Here is a 26,600-nt window from a genome sequence, read left to right on the forward strand (position 1 = left end):
TTTGATACAGTCTCCCCCAAAGTATTCTTGACAGCAAGTTAAAGAAGTGGCTAGATGAATGGATTATAAGGGGATAGAAAGCTCTTAATATCGGGCTCAACATTGTAGTTGATCAATCTCATGTCTTACTTGCACCTGTTATCCAAGCGGAGTGCCTCCAAGGGTCGATCCTGGGGTGGTTTTGTTAAATATCCTTTGTTAATGAGCTGGAGGATGGCATGATTTCACCCTCAGCAAGTTTGCAATGATGACACTAAACTGGGAGGAGTGGTAGATACGCTGGGAGCAGTAGGATAGGATACTGAGGACCTAGACAAATTAGAGGATTGGGCCAAAGAAAATCTGAGTGAAGTTCCAACAAGACAAGTGCAGAGGCCTTGCACTTAGATGGAAGATCCGCATGCACTGCTACACACTAGGACCAAGGCTATGCAGCAGTTCTGCAGAAAGAACCTATGGTACAGTGGATGAGAAGCTGGATATGCCCGTTAACAGTGTACCCTTCGTTGACAGAAGGCTAACAGCATTTGGGCTGTATAAGTAGGAGCATTGCCAGCAGATAGAGGGATTGATCATTCCCCTCTTCGGCATTGTTGAGCCCTCATCTAGAGTACTGCATCCAATTTAGGCCCACACTACAAGGAAGATATGGAAAAATTGGAAAGAATCCAGGGAGGCAACAAAAATGTTTAGGTCTGGAGCATATGACTATGAGGAGAGGCTGAGGGAACTGGATTATTTAGTGTGCAGAAAGAGAGAAATGAGCGGGATATTGATAGCTGCTTTCAACTACTTGAAGGAGTTCAAAGAGGAGGAGCTCAGTGTTCTCGATGGTAGAATGACAGAACAAGGAGTAATGGTCTCATTGCAGTTGTGGGAGTTTAGTGGATATTAGGAAAAACTTTTTCACTAGAAGGGTGGTCAAGCACTGAAATGGGTTGCCTAGGGAGATGGTGGAATCTCCTTCCTTAGAGGTTTTTAAGGCCTGGCTTGACAAAGCCTTGGCTGGGGATGATTTAGTTGGGGATTGGTCCTGCTTTGAGCAAGGGGTTGAACTAGATGACCTCCTGAGGTCCCTTCCAACCCTGATATTCTATGATTCGATGATTCTGAGATGATTCTATGTTGGACAAACACCTGTCAGGGATGGTCTTGGTATACTTGGTCCTGCCTCAGCACAGGGGTTGGACTTGACTTCTGGAGGTCCCTTCCAGCCCTACATTTCTATGGTTCTATGATGAAGTGGGTTTTAGACCTTGAAAGCTTATACCTCAATAAATTTGTTAGTCTCTAAGGTGCCACAAGTACTCCTCATTGTTTTTGCTGATACAGACTAACAGGGCTACCACTCTGAAACCATTCACAAATTTGTTACTTCTAGAGAATGACACTTTCATCAAATTCTTTAATTATTATTTTATTTTTCTTTCAATTTAGAACACTACAAGAGTGCCCAAATGCAAGTATATACTATATAAAGCAACATCTTATATTTAAGTCCAAAGAAAAAGAGAGTAGCATTGGGAAGGTGAATGGATATGTCCAAATAATCTGTGTCTTTGCACACATGCAGAGAGCAGAGCCAGGGACTCAGCTAGAAATGTCCAGAGAAGTATGTGGCAGCTACTGAGTATATTCAGTAGATTTCTTAAATCTTCATAGGAAGTCATCATTATGGTCAGGCAGGTCTTCCATAATCTCTGTCTGAGATATGAGCCAACCAGAGCTCAGCAGAAAATGTTATAAATACAAGGGAAACTGAGAGACTGAGAGGGAGGGAGAAAGAAGAACATGATTCACGGGCAGAAGGTTTGGCTTTGAACTGTTGGACTGAAAAATAAACTACTGCAGTACAAAGCACAAGGGTTACACATACACAGGCTCTGAGAATTCTGCCAATCACTGAATATTTCAAAATGAAACATAAATTGCAGTCAGCTCACCCTTCTATACAGGAGCAGCTCTAAAAACAAATAATACCACATCAACGCACTGGCCAGTATTTCAGTCTACCCTAACTCCTTCAAAAGCCAGGAAAAACATGAAAGATGGCAAATCTGAGCTATTTCAGATCGGGGCAGGAGGGCATTCTGAAGCCCTGATGCCTTTCTGGAGAACACCCTGTGTATAGTAGCAATGACCAGAGTTGTGGATTTATTGAGTGGCACCACGTAAGACACTTCGGAGCTGATTCTTCTAGAGCTGCTGAGAGCCTACAGCTCTTGTTCACTTCATTTGGAATTGTAAGTGCTTAGAAACTCTGACATGCAGCCTTAGAAGTGACAAGTTAGGCACCCAGAACTTCATGCACCCCGAATTAGTGGACACTTTAAAAAATGTTGACCGTAATCTTTAACATTTAAAATGGCAAAATAAATAAATAACCTCACCACCAAAAGAAGTACATCTTCATTAATTTATAGAGTATCATACAAACAGTTGTTAGTTATGGCTGATTCTACTTTATACTGAAAAGCCAGAAAATGAAAGCTGGGCCAACTCTTTATCTGTAGTTCTGTCTCTCATCCAGAGTCCAATACATTCTGTTTAACTGCACTGTGCCTGCAATAGGAGCCCAACATCTCAAGTAGTTGTGCTTTGATTCCACAGGAAACCCAAGCAAACGCCTAACATGTTCTTGGTAGAATTTACATGCTAGCAGCTTTGCAAACAGAGCAGTTACCAATGTTTAAACACGAGGTGGATGCTGACGTCAGTTCTCTACTCAGTAAGTTACTTCACAAACAACTGTCTGTCATCTGGCTATTGACTACCTTTTTGAAATATCAGAGAAAGGGGTGTGATAAGGAATTTCATTTATGCTGTCAGTCTTGAGACATTTTCTTGAATTGGTTACTTACATCGACATTCTTTTGGGGCTCCAGTTTTGCCATTTGCAGCCTGCCAGGGCTGGTCATTGTAGAGTGGAGCACAGTGCTGACAGTGGTAGCCTGCTGTATTGTGCTTACACATGCACCTTCCATGGACCTAGTGAAGGAAAACAGAACCAGGATCATTCACAGCATAGACTGCAAGGTCTCTGGGAGCAGTGACTGTGTCTTTACATGTGTTTGTTCAGCACCGAGTAGTCCAATGGAGTCCTGACCCTGGTTCTGGACACTATTGCAATAGTTAAATAATAACAGATAAAACTGAAAAGGGCCTGCACAGTGTCTGCCTCACTAGTTTGAAGCTAGTCATTGGGTAAATAGTCTGCACTTACGCGTTCAACCATATATACAAATACATAACATCCCAAACTCTTCTTGTGATTTTCAAAGCTCTACTTGTTGAGGGGATCTGGCTATGGAGTGAACTTCCAGAGGAGCTTAGGTGAAGCCAGAGTCCGACTGGCTTTTGCAAACACTCCAGAACCTTTCTCTTTGAAAAAAATCTTTCCAACATACAGAGAGAGGCAGAGTTTTTATCCTGCAAGGGAGAAGAGCCAGAGATGCTGTGAAATCCACTCAGGATGCTCTTGCTATTGATTTAATGTTGAAGGTGCACAGATACCATGGTGATGAGTGACAGTATAAAACCCTAAAACAGATATATTATTAATATAGAGGGTAGTTTTAGTAGCCTACTCTCTGAGTCCCATAGTTTATCATGTACCATTATATAAAAGCGATAAGCATGGGTACACACTTAGGGCCAGATCTGCAGCCCTTCAGGCTGCCTTGCACTGCTCCAGTGGTGCCTAACAGCTGGAAAGCCTAGCGCCAGGGGAACCCTCAGGTGATGGAAAGCCAGTGCTCTACTACCCCTCTTCTAGCCACCAGCATAGGGAACATGTTAGAAGTGTCACCAAGGGAAAGTGGGTGTGGCCGGAGTACCACTGTGGTGTGACTGATCTCGGATACCAGCATGGCCTATTGAAGGCTATAGCAGTCAGATACATGTTAGATAGGCTTTGAGCCTCGTGAATACCTGCACACTGAAAATGTTTTGTGGTGCTCAGTTGTAACCAGGCCATGAATCAAAGGTGATCTGCAAGATGTTGCAGGTGTGCCAGGCACATCTCTTAATATGGAAGCAACTTCATCAATCATCCATATTATCAAAAAACATTAATGAGGACTTTGCTATTGTAACCAATGCATACTTTTTGGAGCACTTACAATAACAGAAATGTAGGGCTGGAAGAGACCTCAGAGATCATCAAATTCAGCCCCTGTGCTGAGGTAGGACCAAATAAAACTAGACCAGCCCTGGCAGGTGTTTGTCTAACATGCTCTTAAAAAATCTTCAATGATGGGGATTCCACAACCTCCCTTGGAAGCCTGTTAGAGTGCTTATGATCAGAAAGATTCCATAATATCTAAACTAAATCTCCCTTGATGCAGATTAAACCCAGTACTTCTTGTCCTACCTTCAGTGGACATGGAGAACAATTGATCACCATCCTCTTTATAACAGCCCTTAACAGAGTTGAAGACTATTATCAGGTTCCTCCTCAGCAGGGGCGGCTCTAGACATTTTGCCGCCCCAAGCATGGTGGCATGCTGGGGGGGGTGCTCTGCTGGTCCTGCGGCTCCGGTGGACCTCCCGCAGGCGCCGCACCGGAGCCGCGGGACCAGTGGACCCTCCAAAGGTATGCCGCTGAAGGTAGCCTGCCTGGTGCCTTCCCAGCAACCGGCAGAGCGCCCCCCGCGGCTTGCTGCCCCAAGCACGCGCTTGGCATGCTGGGGCCTGGAGTTGCCTCTGCTCCTTAGTCACATTTCTCAGGACTAAAGATACCCAGTTTTTAACATCTTTTTTCATAGGTCAGGTTTTCTAAAGCTTTTTTCATTTTTGTTGCTCTCCCTGGACTCTCTCCAATTTGTCCACATCTTTCCTAAAGTGTGGCACGCAGAATTGGACACAATACTCCAGCTGAGGCCTTGCCAGTGCCTAGTACAGCAAGACTCCTGTGTTTTATATAGAACACTCCTATTAATACACCCCAGAATGGTATTGGCCTTTTGTGACATTGTTGACTCATATTCAAGTTGTGATCCACTATAATCCTCAGATTCTTTTCAGCAGTACTACCACCTAGACAGCTATTCCTCATTTTATAGTTTTGTATTTGATTTTTCCTTCCTATGTATAGTACTTTGCACTTGTCTTTATTGAATTTAATCTTGCTGATTTCAGACCAGTTCTCCAGTTTGTCTAGTTGTTTTTAATTCTAGTCCTGTCTTTCAAAGTGCTTGCAACCCCCTTCTAACTTCCACATGATGAAATTTGTAAAGGCCTTGTAGTATCTTAATTGAGTTGACCAAACAGAGGTGTTTTATTTTTAAATAAAGATTTACCAAGAGCAGTAATAGAAAAATAAATGTAAAACAGTATTCAGGGCATTTCAAATGAGAGTCTTTCTTCAGATGTCTGACTGATATCCAAGCTCAAAAGATCTTTCAGTGTTTCATTTTTGCTCTAAATGAGAGTTGAACACCACCTAATTACTTGGCTTTTCCCCTTCTTCAGCTACACTTAAAATTATATAGAACAGAAGCTAATAAATCAAGCAAGCTTGCTCAGATTACTTCCTATTAAGATAATGAGCTAGATTCACTGGTCCACTCTGGCTGATTTGTGCTGTTCCAACATTGCACAACAGCTGCAAAGCCAGCTTGACCAGCTAGTTACGCCAGATTTATGGCTGCTTTAGGTTGCAGGAGCAACTGAAACCAGTCAGAGTATGTTGATGAAACTGACTTAATATCTGGATATGTTTTTAATTACTGCTGTAAAATGGTACTTTAAACTCTTTTGTTTGTGCTTTTATAACCACATAGTTCTCAGTGCACTGTTTGCCACTGGGCTTCACAATAAAAAAAAAAGATTCTAGAGAAAAATGTGTATGTAAACATGGGACTATTATGTACTCCTGAAAGAAACTAAACAGAAAGGGGCCTTGAACATACTGTAACAACCCCTGCTTGGCACACACCCGGAATGGGCAAGCGGGTATTATGTAAATACTGTTTGTCTCAGAAATGTCCAGCTGCATAGTGGGAGAAATTTATTACACCTACTTGGATTTGGTGGCTGTGTTTTTTTGTTTGAGTATGTAACACTTTGATGATATCTCTATTGCTGAGTGTTATGTAAGGCTTTGGCTGTTTGCCAGTTAGACTGTAACTAACCTCTTAGACCATGTTTGTGTCGAAGAAGTCCTTGAGCATGTTTAGTGGAGTTCCCCATGTGACTTATACAGCTATCAGGGAAGAGGGAGCCAGAAGGTCCGTGGATGAAAGTGTTTGGTGGGGGAGAGAAATAAGGGAAACCACTAAGGGAAACTGCTGTTCTGTGACTGTGGTAAAAGAATAGTGTCTTCTGATCAGGATTAGGCTGTTTGCATGATGAGTCCATAGGACTTTTGCAGCCACGATGCCGCATTTTGGCTTGCTAGCACTGTTGAGCTAGCGTACAGACCTTTACAAACACACACTGCATGAGGATGCCTTATTTAGGGCTAGACTGTGATTTGGACTTCACACCTGCACAGGAGACTAAACCGCCCTTACTCTCCTACCTGGGGAGTCTGAGCATTCATCTCCCTGGATCTAGCAGTCAGGGAGTGGGTGGAGATCGAGTGCAGCCTTGGCTACACACCTCCTCCTCGCCAGCCAGCCCAGCTGAACTGTTGTAGGGGAGTGTCACGGTTTGCTGCTGGTATTTGTCTCTGAGACATTATGCCTCCTTGATACTCCTGGGGCACAAACTCCTGAGCTACCACACCTTGCCCAGGGCTGTGCCTAAAGCCACAGTCTAGCCTAAGTGTTCAGCAATTCTTCCCATGCCCATTGGCCATGAAAAAAAAAGTGGCATCTCAAAACAATCAGCCAGCAATTCACAACAATAGAGCAAAACAGCAGTTACAAATAATGACAAGGATCAAGCACCCTTGAACTTCAACAAAGAGATATCATGGACACTCCCCACCCCCAAGAAAAGGACACGTGGACCCAAAGTATAGCACCACCTTTCTGTAATCAGTTGTATATGTCAGTATCTTATAATACGTTACATTATACGGCCACAACACGAGGGAAGAAGGGGCAGAGATAAACAGCATGGGTTGTGTGTCCCAATATTTGTCCATTAAGATGGTATATATAGCAAGAATGCCAACCACTGAATTACTTGGCACTTGACCTGTGGAGAAAACGGCTCTAATCAAGAAAGTGTGAGTGTCATAAAACCCAGGTATAACTAACAGAGACTGTTGTGATCAGAGTGATGAACAGGTCATGTTTAGAAGAGCTCTCTGAATGACTTCACTAGATATGTTCTTTGAACTCGTGATTACAGTGGTTCTAAATGAGCTTTCAACCTATTACTTTAAGGAGTAAAAATATCAGGGCTACAAGAAAGCGTGAGGGTCTTTCTACTGGAGTGATGAGAACTGTTTTGTGATCTTTCAGGTGCTATGGTGAAGGGTACCCCGTAAGAGCCAGCTCCTGAGGTGGTCTAACTGGTACAACTCCTGTTCAGATAGAGACAAAGTGGCAGAGTAGATGCATGACTCCCATGTGGCTAACTTTCTTTTTAAGACATAGTTCTCTTGTGTGGTAAGCTGAACAATTCCAAACAGAAAGGTGGTGGGGGTTGCAGTGGTAGTACCACAGGAAGTAGAATTAGTAGCCTATGACAGCCCAGAACTGCCATAACAGAGGTAAGGCTGAATTGTTGATCAGACTTGAGGTGCATTGGCAGTGCTTTCTCTGTCTGATTAACCAGAGATGGAAGCTTTCTCTTCTATTGAAAACTCCTACTGCTGCCTGATTTGTTCAGTGACATCACAGGGCAGTACGTGTGTTTATTGGAAGCTTGTTGCAGTTTAACTAGCCCCACTAGCACAAGTGATGCGTGGTCCTGTGTAGTGACAGCCCAGCATTGGCCTATACTGCAGCAGCACCAAGACATTACAGCAGCTCAGGGAGGAAGGAGTCAGAGGTCATGATGCTGGTCAGCTGTTTGCAGCCAGACAGAAATGACACCTGCTCAGAAACAGAACAGCTGCGAGATTGCAAAGACAAAGTATTCGATGCCCTGCTCTGCACGGGCAAGAGGAGGAGCCCTTTTTCAGGGTACTAGGTTGAGGGAGGGGGAAAAGGAGCCAGAAAGTGGGATGGAGAAAAGGGAGAAAGGAAAAGAAAAAATGGGGAATGGAACTGCTGTGCCTGTGTCTCAGAACTAAACATGAAACACCAGGCCTCACTGAGCTCACTTGTTATCTTAGATCATACAAATATAGGACCACACACTGCCCCGACTCTCCTGTGCCACTCCCACTGCCATTTGCGGACGCTATCAGCTCCAGCTATATGGCAAGGTGAACGAGATCTCACACCAAGTCTTTCCTGATAGCTACTGAAGTCTCCCCACTTCTAAGTCTCAAATTGTGCTCCTGGGTCCTGACTTTGTCCCATATTGTAAATCCATTATTTTCTCCCAGTGAGTCCTTTTTGGGGAACTTCCTTTGGGCATCAGGGGCATATTGTCATGCAATTCCCTTTTTCAAGGCTTATCATGCTGTGCTGAATGAGCATCTTCAGAAGACTTTCCCACCACTCCCACATTATCCCTTTTCCAGAATGAGAATATCCATTCTTCAAATCCAGCTCAGGGCAGTGGAGACTGGAAGCTGTTACCGTCTGACGGTTATTTGCGGGCCGGAGTGAAATGAGTTTGCTGGGCTCTGTCTAGTTTGGCAGGGACTGGGACCTACTTTACCGAGAACATCAACACAATTGACACTACTTAGCCCCACTGGCAGTTTCCGTTGAAAGGCCAAGGGCTGAATGGGCTTAAGGGCTCTTATCATCCTTAGGGATCATCTCTCAGATCAGGGACAGCAGTGCAGAGAAATTTGTCCTTCCTGTGCGGTACAGTTCTGTGCATAAACTGAGGCCTCCGGCCTCATCTATCTGCTCTAATAGAAGTGGAATTACTAGCAACCTCCCTTACACCTGTGCTAACCTAAAAACATGTACCCAACTTTCAGCTCAGTAAACAAAGCCATATACATTACTCCTCGTGTGTCTGAAGATTCTTGTGCAGTGGAAATGGGTAGAGAACTAAGGATCAGCAGATCAGCTTATTTTAGCAGCACACAACACAGACATGTATTTTTCTCATAAAGGACTATTGTAAGGCATGCCAATGAAAGAGGGAAAAGGACAAGTGAAGGGGAAGTAGAGGGAAAGGGGAATGACAAGAGGAACAAGAACACCTAAAGCCCAGCCTACAATAGTGCCAACATGATGCTTGCAGGAACTATACAATATGGCAGACAGGGCCTACAGTCACCAATAATACTACAGTCAATGGGAAAGCAACTGCAGAATTAGGAGTGGTTAGAGAGATAAAGTTGGTAATGAGTAGCTGGTAATTTGATATGGCCAGATTCTGCAGCTGATTTCTCTAGAGGCCCCATGTTCACCTGAATGCAGAGCTTAGCTCACACTCATTGTCATGGAAGGAGCACATTTTTCTTCATTTCCTTCAACTTACATTTGCAACTATAAGGCTTTTCCATCTGGGATCATTATAGAGCATTGCTAAACACACAAATACAATTTTCAATTCCTCTCACTGCTTTAAGCATTCACACAGTCATCGGTTCATGTAACCAGAAATTCCTATTCCCATTATTTTTCTTTCTGTCCTGGGGTCTTTATGTCCTAGTTCACTTTCACACTATTTCCCTTCTTAGCTTGACAGCTCTGTTGTAATGTCACATTATGCTATACAATGCAAACAGTGTTACAAAAGTTGACTTGTGTAAGATAAACGAGTGACTGATTTCATGCACAAAGCCAGTTGCTAGGACATGTTTCCTTCCATTGCCTTTTGTTGCTGAATTAATACCTTCCAGTGCTTCTTTTCAGATTGCAAATATGCTTGTGTTTTGGTAAATCTTTATAAAGCACTTTTTCTGTGATTTATTATGTTCCAGAATTCACTGTAGTGAGCAAGAAGAAAGTGCTGTCTACAAGTAACATATGTGTCAGGTCACTTGTTATTTATTAATTTGCATTTCTGGGTGTATTTACACTGCAGAAAAAAAAAAGACCATTGGCAACAAGTCTCAGAGCCCAGGTTAACTGACTTGGAATCACCGAGCTTAGGAACATCTACACTGCTATTTTAAGCCTGAAGCGAGAGCCCTATAGTGTGAGCCTGTGTCAACTGACCAAGGCACTCTGACTTGCTGCCAAGGGTCCTTTTTTTGCAGTTTAGACGTACCTACAGTAGTGTCTAGGTGCGCTGCCGAGATCAGAGCCCCAACTGTACATTGTCTAACACAAACACTTGGTAAGAGAAAATCCTAGCCTCAAAGATCTTACAAAAAAAATAGATAAAATAGACAATGGATGGGAGGGAAACTTTAATAGACTTTCTTTTATTTAATTTTTAAATGTATATCTTTTTTGCAGGAAGAGGGCAAGATGCAAGTGCAGAGGAAAAGAGCTTAACACATGATCATTCTCCAAAATGGCTTTTATTTTTGTACATTTTACACTAATTAATGTGCCACTCAGTTTACTGAAATTATTCTCTGGCCTCTACCCAAGTCTAGTCTATCTAGATATTTATAATTAGCTCATCACCCATGGCACCTGATTTGAGACCCAATTTCAGGTTTGTATACATCTTCAGTATTTAGCAAAACACCTATATTGTTGATATTTAAACTCCATGGCCCAGATCCTCAAAGATATTTAAGCTTCTAACTTCCATTGAAAGCAGCAGAAGTTAGGAGGCTAAATACCTTGGCAGACCTGGGCCCATGCAACCAAACTTGTTATTGAGAGTGCCCTAATTCTCACAGCCTCCCTTGTTCTTGCTAGGAAATGAAGAGCCTTTTGCAGAGGGACAGTCATGTTTTCAGCGGTTTAGGAGCATACTCAGCTGATATGAAGTTTTTTAGCTTCACTGAATTCAATGGAAATAAGCCAGCTCAGACCAGCTGAGGGTCTCACTATTAGGATATGCTGGATGGTGCTAGCTTGATGCTCCTTTGTTGTATGTTACATGTAGGTTTGCTGCCACCTGTCAAGTCAGGCAGTTTTCAAGCTGTGCTCGCTGACAGACCAAAAGACGCTGTCAGTTTCTCTGCTCAACTTTGAAAATGAAACACATCTTGAAAAAGTCCTTGGGGTAGATTGACATAGTGCCTGGGAATATTAAGCGGAGCTATGAGGTCAACACCTTGATTATAGCTTTGAAAACGTACATTATTCATCCTCCCATTCATTTTTAACTGCTGTAAGGCCTAACTCTGTTCTCATCTCTCATTACTTTTATTAAGAGTAAATATAAAAATACTATATCACATTATTAGAGATGCCTCTTCAAGCAATAAGAGAACAAATCTGTACACTCTGCTTGTTCGCTCTCCCATTGTAATGCAGGGGAAGATGGGGATGATGGGCAGCATTTACAGCAAGGGATGAACATGGTGGACAATACTGGCTCCCAGGAAAAAGGGTATCTGATTATGTGTGGGGAGGAACACTGGAAACACTATTGTGATGCCAGCTCTTACCTGCAGACATCAGCTGAGCACTTCTTCTTCGTATGGCTGATGTAGATGTACAGCAACAACTATAATTTTATATTTAGATGGTTAAGTCAGAGAATTGTGTCTGGAGTAGCAGAGTGTATCGCTGTGATGCCTCCTTCGTATCTGTGAATCAGGCATGGAGTCATTACATGTTCCATGGTCTGTTCTGGGTAACCACAATCGCACACTGGAGAGTTTTTAATTTTCCACTTGTGCAGCAAGTATCCGCATCTGCCATGGTTTGTGCAGATGCGGTTTAGGGTTGCTCATGAGCTTTGTGGGGGGAGATCAAAGCTAGGGATCTTCTGTGCTGGGTGTTTCACAAGGGGTTTATTTGTGACTTCTTATGATCTCCATTTGGCTTTGGAAGCTCCAGCAGGGTTGAAGTTGCATTGTTGATGTTTAAATGTGTGGGTCCAAAAGGGCTTACGTGACTTCAAGCAGTGGTGAAGGAAGTTATTAAGGCTCTTGTGGACGGGAAGACTTCATTTTCCATGGTCCTCTGGAATTCCCAAAGCGTTGCAGCATCTGAGACCTCATCTGGAATACTGTGTGCAGTTCTGGTCTCCCATGTTTAAGAAGGATGAATTGAAACTGGAACAGGCACAGAGAAGAGCTACTAGGATGATCCAAGGAATGGAAAACCTGTCTTATGAAAGGAGACTGAAAGAGCTTGGCTTGTTTAGCCTAACCAAAAGAAGGCTGAGGGGAGATATGATTGCTCTTTATAAATATATCAGAGGGATATATATCAGGGAGGGAGAGGAATTATTTAAGTTTAGTACCAATATGGACACAAGAACAAATGGATATAAACTGGACACCAGGAAGTTTAGACTTGAAATTAGACTAAGGTTTCTAATCATTAGAGGAGCGAAGTTCTGGAACAGCCTTCCAAGGAGAGTAGTGGGGGCAAAAGACTAAACTTGATAAGTTTATGGAGGAGATGGTATGATGGGATAGCCTAATTTTGGCAGTTAATTGATCTTTGATTATTAGCAGGTAAATATGCCCAATGGTTTGTGGGTTAGATGGGGTGGGATCTGAGTTACTACAGAGAATTCTTTCCTGGGTGCTGGCTGGTGAGTCTTGCCCACATGCTCAGGGTTTAATTGATCACCATATTTGGGGTCGCGAAGGAATTTTCCTCCAGGGAAGATTGGCAGAGGCCCCAGAAGTTTTTCGCCTTCCTCTTCAGCATGGGGCACGGGTCACTTGCTGGAGAATTCTCTCACCTTGAGGTCTTTAAACCATGATTTGAGGACTTCAGTAACTCAGACATAGGTTAGGAGTTTGTTACAGGAGTGGATGGGTGAGATTCTGTGGCCTGCATTGTGCAAGAGGTCAGACTAGATGACCATAAAGGTCCCTTCTGACCTTAAGTCTATGAACCTATGAATCATGGTGAATGGATAGTGAGTGATATGCAACAGCACTGGCAGCCAAGGTGTTGGAGTCGACTTGTGGGTTCCATTGATGCACTGCATTGTGGCGTTCAGTTGGACATCAACAAGTCAGGAATGGCTACTTCCGGTCCATACCGGTGCACAGTACTAGGCTACGGAGTACACAAGGGCCATCGCTGATGTCTGTAACACTGATGCTCTCCAGCTTGTGCTTGCCAGTTTCTCGACCAGATTGACCTTTGTCTTTGTCTTGGCAGCTACCTTCTTCAGATGGCCTGGAAGGTTAGAGTGCGATCCAGGTTCACGCTGAGATAGGTTGGAGAGGGGTCACGTCGCACAGTGTTGCCACAGAAGGTCACTTTCAGGGTGTGCTCAGCATTCCTGTTATCAAGATGGAATGCTGTGACTGCTGTTTCGTAAGGATTTGGCTTGAGCCTCCATTTCCTGAAATATTCCTCCATGGTGTTTAGGTCCCCATTCAAGTGGACTTGATGTCGCTGAAGGTGTGTTGCCAGGGCAAGATCTTCAGCATATGCCAATTTGTGTGATTTCATTGGAGGCATGTCACTCATATAAACACTGAAAAGTGTCAGTGCAAGTACTGAGGCTTGTGGCAGCCCATTGTTGAGGAACTGGGGCAAACTGGCTTTGTTTCCCAAGTGGACACAAAGCTGCCTCTTGCTCAGCATCGTCCATAGCAGGCGTAGTGTTTTGCGCAGGGGATGATCCTTGCAAGCTTCAACATCAGGCCTTTAATTCAGACCATATTGTAGGCTGATGACGGGTCTACAAAGGCTGCGCTGGTCTTAAATTTCCTCTGTAATCCGGCCTTGATGTGTGTTACAAGGGCCAAAACTCAGCTGCAACAACTGCGTTTAGGCTTGAACCCTGCTTGTTCTTTGAGGATCACTGACTCGACAAAAGGACTGATTTTTGGTCCTTATAATTCACACCAAAGACAGATTCCAGCCGAACACTAAAAAATTCATAGCTGGAAATCAGCTCATATGTATGATAGTATTGTTCAAGTTAGGCATTAGAGCTGTAAAGATGTATCTAGTGTTTAGACTATATAAAATGCTTGTAAGTTGCCTCATGCATTAATCTTACTTGTAATGTCTGTTCCCATGCTATAAGGTAATATGTAAGTTTTGTTTTATAACTGTAAAAATGCTTGCTCTGGCTCCCCGCCCACCAAGGACTATGAAAACCAAGTGGGCCATTGTTGAACATCGTGATAAAAAGACAGGGTTAATAGCTCTCTCATACCCATTAAAGTGCTATGTGCAAGAAAGCCCCTCCCATCAGCCTGAATGTTGGAAGAAGGGGATAAAACATGGCGACACACAAATTTTCTCTCTTTCTTTGCTGTTTGGACTCTCACATGGGCCAGAGCTAAACACAAAAGCAGAGATCCCCAGGCCAACCTGGGTTAGCCTGAAAAGACATTCAGTGCTGACAGATTACTACAACTCTGTCACCCTTTCGAACCATAGACTGTAACTCATTTGTGTATATATGTTGCCTGCTTTAACTTGTAAATAACTCTCATTTCTTTTTCCTAGTTAATAAATCCTTAGTTAGTTTCCTACAGGATTGGCTACAAGCATTGTCTTTGGTGAGATATGAGGTACAAAATGACCTGGGGCAAGTGACTGGTTTCTTGGGGCTGGAAGCAACCTGAATATTTTATGATCTTTGGTGCATGGCAACCAACTATCTTTAGTCCAGCTTGCCTGGGTGGCAAGCTAGACTGGAATGCCCAAGGAGACAGTCTGTGACTGTGGTAAGATTGTAATAGTGCTTCAGGAGTTCACATCTGTTACTGGGTTGGTGAAATCTAATTATAGAACATGCCATCAGTTTGGGGTGTCTGCCTTGTTTTTTGACATCTGCCCTGAGATTGGCACTCATGGTCATGACCCACTCCAGACAGCGTGACAACTACATGTCAAAAACCCAACCTCTGGAGGCTGTTAGCTTGGGCTAACCCTGAAGGTCACTCAGAAGTTGCAACTGCTGGAAAATAAGACAGTCCCTGAGACAGTTGGGCTCCTGTTCATTTGGGACCCAGGAGTGGATAGATAACCAATGCAGAGCACAAAGCACCGATGAAAGATGTTCTTCACTGCTTATTATCTGCCAAGTTAAGGCCCAGTTTCTGGTTCTCACAGCAGATCCAACTGTCAGAAACCCTTTGGTTGGTAGAGCCCTGGGTGTATTTTATAATGGCTGAGTCCAGATTGATCTCGATGGTGGGCTTGTGGCTGTAGAACTTTCTGCTACTAGAGCCTGGGCTGAGCTCATTTCCTTTGAGCAGTGCTTTGAAGCTGTGGTTGAAAAGCACTCTATAAGAGTCAGGTATTATTATATTATTTTAAACTAGACTGTGCCAAGCACTTAAATCTTCCATTGGCCAGGCATGACCTAGATAACCTAACAAGTCTCTTGTGTCTCTAACTTCCATGATTATTTGGTAAAGCCCGAGTGAGCCTTTATGGTTTTTCTCCCCTTCTGACAATAGCTTCTCTTAATTAATTAGCCTCTTACAGTTGGTATGGGTACTTCAACCTTTTCATGTTCTCTGTATGTATAAATATCTCCTTACTGTATGTTCCATTCTATGCATCCGATGAAGTGGGCTGTAGCCCATGAAAGCTTATGCTCAAATATGCTCAAATGCTTTTTATGGTACATGTAATTCTGGAGACATTTTAAAAACAGAGCAGGTGCAGTAACAAATGTACACACTGGATATGAACAACTTGCCTTTAAGAATGTGTAGACCATTGAAGATAATTCGTAAAATCAATAGGTCAGCTTGAACAATTAAGAATTATCAGCACAAAAAAACTGCCACTTGAGACATATAATCATTAGTCAATCTGCAGTATTAATGTAAACAGATTTGACATTAGGTCTAATTTATTAATGGTAAATAATTAAGTAATCAATTGCCACTCCTTCATTCCTATGACCAAAATCATGATACTGATCAGCATGTCTCAAAGCCATAGCAGTCCTGGATGCTAAGAATGAAATAAAGCTGTTTCTAAATCCCAAACAAACCTGGTAGTTTCATACCCAACTTTATTTCTTATTTACTTTGTACGTCTACCATAAGCCTTTCACATTAGCACTTCTACCTAAGTTTACCATCCCCTGTTCCGAAATGGAATTCACTTTAAGAGGCCTAGGTCTTCCTATGGGGTTGCCCTACACGAGCAAGTAGGAGCAGATGAATGCAGAATAATGCCAACCAGCTGATCCAAGTTGCAGTCAGAGAAATTAGCCATTGGATAAGGTAAATTTAAGTAATTATTGAAACTCATGGCTATCACAACACCCACAAAGTGAAAGTTAATGGAGTGTTCATTGGGGAACATACAGACCTCTGCATATAGACAAAAATGAATACCTGTAAGTACAGCCTCTTGTTTTATATCATTCTTGACCACTGTTTTATATTTTGGAAGCTAACTTGAATGTATTTTTCTTAGAGCAGCTTATCAGATGTCCATATTAGCCATCTGAGTAGTCAATTGTCCTGGCTGATGTAGAAAAGTGACCCAGAGTCTACTCTGCTCCAGATTCAGACGTGGTGTAAGCAATGTAACTCCTCTAACTTCACTGGAATTACATCTGTTTCAACCAAGAGTGAAATGAACTATATATGTTCGTGACCCAGGTACTATACAATATCTGTTCCTACCCCCAGGCCCTGAGACAGACTTCCACCATCCTTCTACCCAAAAAAGGCAACACCTACACAGAAGATGTTTTTTTAAAGTTGGGCTCCCAACTCATGAGGCCACAACTCATGAGGCCACAAAAAAGGGTTTTCAGGGAATAGGGAAGAGCTGTGTAGCCACACTGGAATATTAACAATCTGAATTTTAGTCCTCATGCCCCATATCAAATTCCAGACCAATACAAATATTAGTTCACCTACACCCTTATACTCGTCCACCAGTTTCCCACATATCTGACATTCAGCTTTGTAGTATCATCTCTTCCAGATTGCTGAGTGTGACATGACTGAAATACTTCAACTTGCTTTGCTAGATCTATCTGAGACCTGTCAGATACACCCTGAGCTACCAAAACACACATTAGTTATTCTTCTGTTCACTCTCCTGACCTGCAGAACAGAGACTGCAACACCACATCCTGCTCTTTCACTGTCCAGCTTTGAAAGCCATAATTAGCTAGAAGCTGAAACAAAGCCTAGATATTTGTAAAGTTGGAAGTGTTTCTTTCCCGTTTTCATCAATATAATCTATATGGGATTGATTTAATTGTGATGGGATTAAACCACTGACAATTTCCTAACAGCAGACACAATTACAGGGTGAACCACTCTGATGCATGGCATGTCATAAACATACAAGTAAGTAGTATATTGTGCATTTACAGACATATACATTCACATGTATATATAAACACTACACTACATATATTATACATAATATAAAATCAGGCAAAATGTAAGTAACAAACTTACTAGAATGTGTTTACTGCACAATCACAAAAAGCACAGTTTAGAGGATAAATTGACCTAAATTACGCTAATCCAGGTATGTGAATAACATAGCTGGAGACAACGTAGCTTAAGTTGATTTACTGTGGTATCTTCACTGCACTGTGCCAATGGGAGACAGTTTCCAGTTGACTTACCTTAATCTTCTTGGCGAGCTGGAGTACTGGGTCGACCAGAGAGTGCTCTGCTGTCAATTTAGCAGGTCATCACTAGACCCACTAAATCGATCCCTGTTGCATCGATTGCAGCAGTATCGAACTCCCCATAGTGAAGACCAGCCCTGAATGTCCCATTCAGTTGTGGGGAGATGTTCTTCTGTTTTGGCCTTTGATTTCTTTCCTTATTTCACACCATTACCTGCGCACTAATATGTCTACAGAATATATTCATATTCATATATGTGTAACTCTTGTGCCAGGTTAAACCAGCAGCAACAAGGGCTGGGTTCGTATCTAGGGTTCCTTTTCAACAATACAACACAAAACCGGCTCGAGCCCCCACCCAATGACCTGGAACAATTACACACCTCCCCCTGGGTACCTCTAAGAGGATTTACTTCCCCTCTCGCAAGCACAGAGTCTGAGTGTAGCAAAAACTTTTAATAAAAGGAGGAAATTAACTCAGCATTAATTTGGGAAAACACTGCAACTAGGGCCTATAAACACAAACCATGAGCAAAAGACCCACCTTCAAGTACAGGGGTGGCTCCAGGCACCAGCACACCAAGCGCGTGCCTGAGGCAGCAAGCCCCGGGGGGTGCTTTGCAGTTGCCGCGAGGCTGGCAGGCATGTTGCCTTCGGCGATGTGCCTGCGGAGGGTCTGCTGGTCCCGCAGCTTTGGCGGACCTCCCGCAGGTGTGCCACCGAATCTGCGGGACCATGGTCCTCCTGCAGGCAAGCCGCCGAAGGCAGCCTGCTTGCCATGCTTGGGGCGGCAAAATACCTAGAGCCACCCCTGCTCAAGTAAGTTGGGCAGTATCCTTTTCCTCCCAGGGTCTTAAATCCAGCAACCCAAAAGTCCCTTTAATGTGCCTATCCCTTCTCTGTACCCCACTCACAGATGCTGTCCTTGGCCAGTGCAGCCCCAGAGTTCAGAGGTTCATCCACAGAGTTCACCTTCCACCCTGTGTGGAAGGCGAATGGTGGTGGTAAGGAGGTACCTTACATGCTGCACTGCTCGGGCACTCGCTTGTCGCCCCAACGGCCGATTGCCATTCCTCTGCAGGGCTCTGCTCTGGCCCTCTCCACCAGCTTCTCTGCTGGCCACTTGCCACGCCTCTCCACCAGCCACCCTGGTAGCCGCTGGCCACACTTCTCCTCCAGCTGCCTGCTCACCAAGATGTCTTCAGCCCTCCCCCCCCAACACTTAACACAGCTCTCAGTGATTTCAGCTATTAGTGGGGCAGCCTTGCTGTTGGTGCACACTGGACGGTCTCTTGCAATAGAGATGCTATCTCAAAGTAGGTCTAATACTTAGTCTTAGATATGAGTGATTTCAGCTCTGCAGCATGTAACAAGACTCTCAATTGAATCTAAATTAGCTCTTTTATTATATCATGGAGCAAGGAAGGGTCAAATGGTATCTAGGACCCTTACACAGGCCCCACACCATCAGGTGCAGGTACCTGTCCCCACTCTCTCTCAATTCATTGGGCTTTGGAACCCTGTCCCCTGCCTACTGAGTGCTGTTCAGCTGAGGGTGAGTCCCTCTATTGGAGTATGCCAGGTACAGTTCTGCTGCCCTCAGTTCACACAACAAGGATAGCAGCCCTTTATAACTCCTGCTCCAATAACAATGAGACTGAGGATACAACATTTAGGCAAGCAGTCCCATCATGCTGAGCACCTAGACAGGGTGGATATGTGCATGCAAACGAGATCAGCTTCTGAAGTCTTTTTTTCCACGGCTCACCACTAGATGTCAGGGGAGAGCTCATCCAGACTCTGCTTACATATGAAGTGTGTATGGTAACAGCTTCTATTATAACTCTCAGCTATGCTTCTGGGCATGCTTCCACACAACTGTATCATAATGAATTAATCCCAAGGAAACAGCTCCTTTCAAAGAATTTCACTCTAAAAACAGCTGTGAAAACCAGGGTTTTGCTACTTGAAACAGACTTACCAAACTGTGGCATGCTTTCAGATTTGTGGATCTTCAGGTGACAAAACTAGCTCTGTTATGGGGAAACATGCCATCTTCTTCATGTTTGAGGCTATAAATTAACTCAAATGAGAATGTTCTATTCTTTTCCCAAGGAGCTCACCAAATGTCAGATTTCCTCACCTATAGCATTTTGTTAACCTGCCTTTCCCCACTTTTTTTACACCAGAGTGCCTAATACTTCCTGAGATGGTTGTGTTGTTGATAGTAAGCAGAGGACATCCTCAGCAAAGGCATGATCCAAAGTCCATTGAAGTCAATGGAAAGATTCTCTTTGACTTCCATTGCCTTTGGATCAGACCTCTAGTGACTAATGCACTGTTTTCAGATTAAATCTGGAGACAAGATAGTTAAAATGCTGGTGACCAACATCTGATTTACTTTAATCTTCAGATAACATTCAAAGAATCCAGTCAGACTCGCAGATCCGGGCGTCACCTGTTTTGAGTGTGTCCATGTTCTACTCCACTATAGGTAAGGCAGATACATGCTTTTATATGATAACCACACGTTTAAAAATCTTAAATCCATATAAATCGGTTATAAATCGGTTTGTAACACAGCAAAGGATCCCAAAGCCTTTCACAAACTACACACACACGCAGCCATCTCTGGGATGGAGTTTGGCAGCCAACTGGTGCACGGCCTGCTGCAGAATGATATGAAAAGTCTGACTCTTACAACAAATACTGTAGGAACTTTAACGTCTATACAGAGCCAGCATCTAGCTTATCTATCTGTTTTAGGGCTTTATATTGTCACCCATCACGGTAGTATCTGAGTGCCTTCCATATAATAGCAAAGCAAAATCCCTAGCAGACTTCATGGAGTCCCTGTCTCTTCTGCCTTCTGGGGGGCCTAACTCTGCTTGGAGTAGGTTTTATTTGGTTGGATTGTATTAATTTCCTCTTTTTTTAGTAAGGGTTTAGGTGAAGGGTGTGTAGGGGGGAGAGTGACTTTAGTTATTAAGGTTTCAACTGAAAGAGGCACAATAATAAACTCAGATCGGTCATTTATCTTCTTTGGAAGGATGAGGATCTAAACTGACCCTGCCAAGCTTTCAGCTACGGCACCAGGAAGTTAAAGTAGTTCAAACCTGATGCTTAAATCACTAAGCCATCCCTATTAGAACATTGCTTTGGTTTAGTTTGTTTTGATTTTGAGGAATACCATTTGACTAGGGTTATACACATAAATTATATTGGAAGTTGAAGCTAGACAAATTCAGACTGGAAAAAAAGGTGCACATTTTTGACAGTGAGGATAATTACCCACTGATGGAACAATTTACCGCAGGTCAGGGTGGATTCTCCATCACTGACAATTTTAAAATCAAGATTGGATGTTCTAAAAGATCTGCTGTAGGAATTATTTTGAGGAACTTCTATGGCCTGTGTTATAGAGGAAGTCAGACAAGATGATTACAATGGTCTCTTTAGGGCTTGGAATCTATATTATCTACAAAAACAAGCAAACAAAAAGCCACTCTACTGTATTTCTTGTATATCTTAGGATAAAGCTTACGCAGGTCATACATACCACATGGAAGACTCCAGTTGCCTTGACAGGTGTAAATCCAGCAACAGGTACACAGTGATCAGCATGGCCATTACAAAAGCAGCTTCCCTTTACAATAAAATCATAGACTGCATAGCGTATGAACTGCTGAGGCTTTGAATTCAGGTCATTGCCCTGACAGGGACAGGCCTGTCGCTTAAGCAGCTGCACTCGAAGATTGGTGATCTTCAGTTGTGCCTGAGCTTCAGCGCTGTACGGATCCTCAGCCGAATAAGGTGGTGACAGAGCTCGGTATATAACCTGAACAAAAAAGCAGAGACAAATAAATAAAGAAGAACTGGGGATGTGAACTGGAGTCTTCTGAAAGGCTTGCAGTGTGTCGTCTGCAAACTCTGCACTCTCTGAACAGTTTGCCTCTGGTTTGATTTACCGAACTGTCTGTGACATCTGGAATTGATATGACAGTAAGAGGTGATGAGGTTTTTAGAGCTTGATCACACCTGCGGAAGGGTTGCCCTCTGTTATGCTAGGGAACAGTTGTCCCCCATGGTGCATGAAGGAAAGCAATGAGTTGAGTAATGAGATTCCCAGTGTGCTATCTACAAGGTAGTGGAGTAGCAAAGTAAGTTTTATCCAGAGGAAAAGCATTCATGTTCATCTTTTAAAAAAGACCCTGATCCTGGAAACACTTAGGGTATGTCTACACGGCAATTAAAAATCCACAGCTGACCTGTACCAGCCGACTTGGGTTTGTGGGGCTCAGGCTATGGGGCTATTTAACTGAGTTGTAGATATTCAGCCTTGGGCTGCAGCCTAGGCTTTGGGACCCCACAAGGAGGTAGGGTCCCAGAACTGGAGCTCCAGCCTGACCCCAAACATCTGCATTGCAATTAAACAACCCTGTGGATCAAGCCCTGCGAGCCTGAATCAGCTAACACTGGCCAGCTGCCAGTGTTTAACTGCAGTGTAGACAAACCCTTAGGTGAAATCCTGGCCTCACTGAAGTCAATGGGAATTTTTCCATTGTTTTCAGTGGGGCCAGGATTTCACCCTTACTATCTGGCATAGTACTTTACCATGAATAATACTGAAGTCAATGGGCTTACTCACAACAGCAAGCACTACTTGAAGTAGTGAGCATTGGATGTAAAATGGATGCAAAAAGCTTTTTGTCCATTTGCTTATTAACCTCCACTCCCAAAACTGGGTGTATTTTTCGGCAAATAAAGCAGATTTCCAAATATTTGGCTCATGTCTGACCCATGGTGCTTCCTAGTGTGAAAGTGATTAGGTGTGGTGAGTGATGACAGAAAGAAGATAACCCAGACGACTGAGATAAGGAAGAAAAATTGGGGGCCTTTTAGGTTTAAGGAAATACCATTTAGTCTTCATTTTAACTTCAGTAGGACTGAACAGGCAAAAACTGGTTTAACCAGAGAGCACTAGATAAAAATAACTAGGTTTTCTTAAGAGTTTATTTGGAACTTGTTAATGTAGTTGTCTCTACAGTGTGATACCAGAAACAGCAAGCACGCAATGTATTTAATCTATTCGTTGATTATTATTAGTATGACATCACACTTTATATTAAGAGTACATTTCTAAATTGCTTATAAAGAGATAATGAATAATATTTTTAATTATATTTGAATGAATAGTTTATCAATTGTTTATAAACATCTAAAAACCTTTTATTGATGTGCTTATAACTGTCCATAACACATACTAACCCTATATGTATCATGCTTATAAGATATTAGTCATTTATGAACCATTCATAAATGTACACATGTACCCTTAATATGAAGTGTGATCATGAACATTGTTATTAGTGTAGTGTTGACTATATGCTCAGCACTTGACAAGATGCAATGTGAGATAGACCCTGACCCAGGGACCTTACAATCACAGATCTTGATCCTGCTATTGATAGCACCCATGTATGTGGACTAATCTGCTTGGATGGGCCCCTACTGAAATCAATGGAGCTTCGTGTGTGTAGCAATCAGCCTTCATACCACCAGCTGCAGGCCTAACTTAGACAGACACAGAAGTCACATACGGGGAAACCCAGAGGAGGGAGAAGCTTGTTGTTCTTTAATATTATTATTAGCTTTCAGTGGACAGTATGATCTTGATTTTCTGAAGGTCTCAGGCAAGGAGGCCTTACAGTTAAACCACAGAGCTGGGCATCAAGGAAGTTCAGTTCAATTCCCAACCACACCACAAATTTCTTGTGTGACTTTTGGGAAATAAGCACAGTGGTCTAATCCTCAGCTTCCCCAGCTGTAAAATGGAGTTCATAAAACTTACTCCGCCTACCTCACTGGTGGTGTTTAAATTCATGAATGTTTATTAAGCAATTTTAAATTCCTGTCTGGAGTGGGCTGTAAACACGAAGTGTGTTATTTGCCCAGCAGTGGGGGAGTTCGTGGGGAGGACGCTGGAGAAGAGGCAGAATACAAGATGCATGAGGGGAGCTGAAGCACTTTAGGTGTGCCAGATGCTAAATTGTTCTCCCCGCTGTCCTTGGCACTTTGCCTCTTACTTGGTCCCCTGTCTCTTTTTCCTGGGCTCCACCTTTGATGGATAATGGGGGAACCAGCTAACAAGCTATATAGATAATCCAGGCCTTTAAAAAAAAACAACTCTGCTGTTATTGAAGGACATTGTTGTTTCAGCTAACCAGTAACTAAGCAGCTAAACTGTAACTTTAAAAGAATCACTCTATGCAGGAAATAATAATACTGGCTCCTGGTGCTGCCAACTCAGCAGACGGTTGGCTTTGCCTCTCCTGGCTCTCTCACCCCAGAGCCCTGCCTGGGCTCTCTTTCTGGCCATGACCTGGCATTTTTCCAGAACTGCCAAATTCCAGCCAGAGGACGCCTTGTCAGGGGTATGGAAGGAGAAGAGCTCTTTACAATTCTGAGCTGAATGGCGGCAGTGTGCTTTGTGTGCCTTGTCAGCGTGCCAAATGTGGCAGCAATCAGTGTGCTGGTGACAGCAGCAATCTGGACATCCCGGTGCCTGACATTGCACGTTAGAAAGCGCATAATACCACAGCTCTGGGCTTTGACAAGTGCAAAGTGAACAATGGTGCATGTGCTGTTTCTGCATCCAGAGCACATTTGTGCCGAGTTGCACCCATCGTCCACCTGGCAGTTTTAAAGGTAGCCAAGCACTTAATTCCCTTTACCTAACAGACCATAAGAAAGGGACTGGTTTAGGGTGGGAGAGGCAGTGGGAGGACAGGCTGATGAGCTGTGTTCACCAGGAGTAAAAGTGTCAAGCCTGGGATGAGGGTTATAAATAATTAGTTACATGCTTTAAAAGGCCTTTGTCTATCTTTCAGTAACACCCCACCTCTTTTATACTCCTCCAGAATTAAAAACTAAATCAGGCAGGTACGAACACAAACCCAAACACATCCCAATGTCAGGACCTGCACACATCCCCAGGGTTTATTATTTACTCAAATTTAAAACTGTATAATTTTGACCACAATGGCATTTTAGGGGCTTCATGAACATGAGACGCCTTCAGATAGGGAAAGAAAATTGGCTGGAAAACATCCAGGTTCTAGACATTCATTTCCTTTTAGGTGACGTGATGGAAAAAGCAGGCTGAAAATTTTCAGTAAAAACTAACACTTTGTGTTCCTCATGATTAAAGATCGACACAAATAGCTTCTGAAAGTCTTTTCTGGTTCAGATCAGAGTAGTGAGGGAAATATGAAACAGGGAATAATTCATCCTAGACAGAGCTACAGGCATGGTTCTTTATTCCCATCATTTTCAATTATTCTTGCCTGTCAAGCCCATTTGAAACCAAGCATGTGGTCAATATTTACAACTGTAGTATTGACAATTAAAAGGAAAAAAACCTCTCATTATCTTGACTCAATTGAAGTCAATAGGAGTTTTATTATCGACTTCAGTATTTCATCCTGGTTCTTAAAAGGTTACAATTATTTCTTTTTATGATTGCTTGAATACAGTGATGCTAAACATGATCTCCTATCTCTAATTCCCAGTAGACTGTAAGGCCCAGATTCATCAGTATACTCTAGCTGCTTTTTGCTGCTTCAGTGATGCAAAATAGCTATAAACTCAGCTTAACTGGCCAGCTACACCAGGTTTATAGCTGCTTTTCATCACTGGAGCAGTGCAGACCAGTTGGCGCATACTAGTGAATCTGGCCTTAAAATCATTAACTTAATAAATACCCCCTACTACTTGGTTCATTGTAATAAAATGCAAGTTCTCGCTAACACAAAATAAAACCCAAATTGCCATATAAACAGTAATCCTCTTCTCTGTGCTAGCCAATCGAGCTGGAAACTCCAGATGCAGTATATTAAGAACAAGAATGCATTTCCTGGCTGAATTTTTCTGTTCAATTGTCAAGCTCATTGACTTATTCCATCACCTCTCAGCAATAACTCTAATGTATCCCTTGGTTCACTTCATCCTGTCTCATTAATAACTAATTGTCACACTTTCAGGGCTAGCTGCTCCAGTGTCTTCTTTCTGATCTTTCTGTGTGCACCCCCTCAGGTCTTTAGGCCTCGGACCTTTATCACTTCTGGGGTGGAATCATATGATTCTTCAACTCACAAAATGGACCCTGGGCTTCAGTATTTGGAGGACTGACTGTGCTTACCCTGCAGATCTGATTGGCTTTTGGCACCTGAGGTTCTTCCCTTCAAGAGATTGTGACCAAAGGTGAGTACAGCGACCACATTGCCTTCTTAAACCAAAGTCTTGTTTAATTTCAACAGTACAAACAAAGCATTTAGGCAAAAGGATTTTAAAATAAGTTATATGCAGGTCTATCTTACCTATATTGCTTCCCATCCCTCATGATAGCCTTGGTAGACCTAACTTCTTCAGATGCCCCAGCAATGCCCATATAGACAGACTTACAGCTCCTCAACAATAACAACTGTAAGGAGGCAGTCCCTTTAAAACCTGCTAGGGATCCTTGTTCTTGTGAGTTCCTGGGCTTTTATCCTTGTCTGAAACAGTTTGGTAGGCTCCACAAGAGGTCAAGCCAGACTCCTCAAAGCCAATGGTTCTGCCATTACATTGTAACAACCCTCAAGTGTTTATGTGTGGCTTAATATGAGCCATTGTTTCCTCATTTTGCTTGTTTTCCCAACATCCCTGTTGAGTTAACCCAATATAGTAATACAGTACCCCAATCACCAGGTCATTATACAGTATTAATAAAGTATAACAGTGCAACTCCACACCCATCATGCTATTCTTAGCTGATTTACTTGGGAGAATTTCAGCATTTGACTGGTGCCTGACCCAGGATTTTTGAACAGGTGAAGCTGGCAATACTGCATTCACCATGTCTTTAAATCTGTCTACCTGGGCCTCCAAACAAGAACTACGACAATTAA

General features: G+C 43.0%; 1 protein-coding gene across 2 annotated transcripts in view; it reads right to left on the reverse strand.

Annotated features, from left to right (window-relative positions):
- NTN4 (netrin 4) overlaps positions 1-26,600 on the reverse strand; it is a 96,848-nt gene that overhangs the window by 29,829 nt on the left and 40,419 nt on the right. For both annotated transcript variants that reach the window (XM_032798622.2, XM_032798623.2), the window contains exons 3-4: positions 21,212-21,490; positions 2,862-2,988 (exon numbers count right to left, since the gene is read on the reverse strand). In XM_032798622.2, the coding sequence (XP_032654513.1) occupies positions 2,862-2,988; positions 21,212-21,490 (406 nt within the window). The remainder of the gene's footprint in view (positions 1-2,861; positions 2,989-21,211; positions 21,491-26,600) is intronic.

Source organism: Chelonoidis abingdonii, chromosome 1 (genome assembly GCF_003597395.2).
Source record: "Chelonoidis abingdonii isolate Lonesome George chromosome 1, CheloAbing_2.0, whole genome shotgun sequence".
NCBI lineage: Eukaryota > Metazoa > Chordata > Testudines > Testudinidae > Chelonoidis > Chelonoidis abingdonii.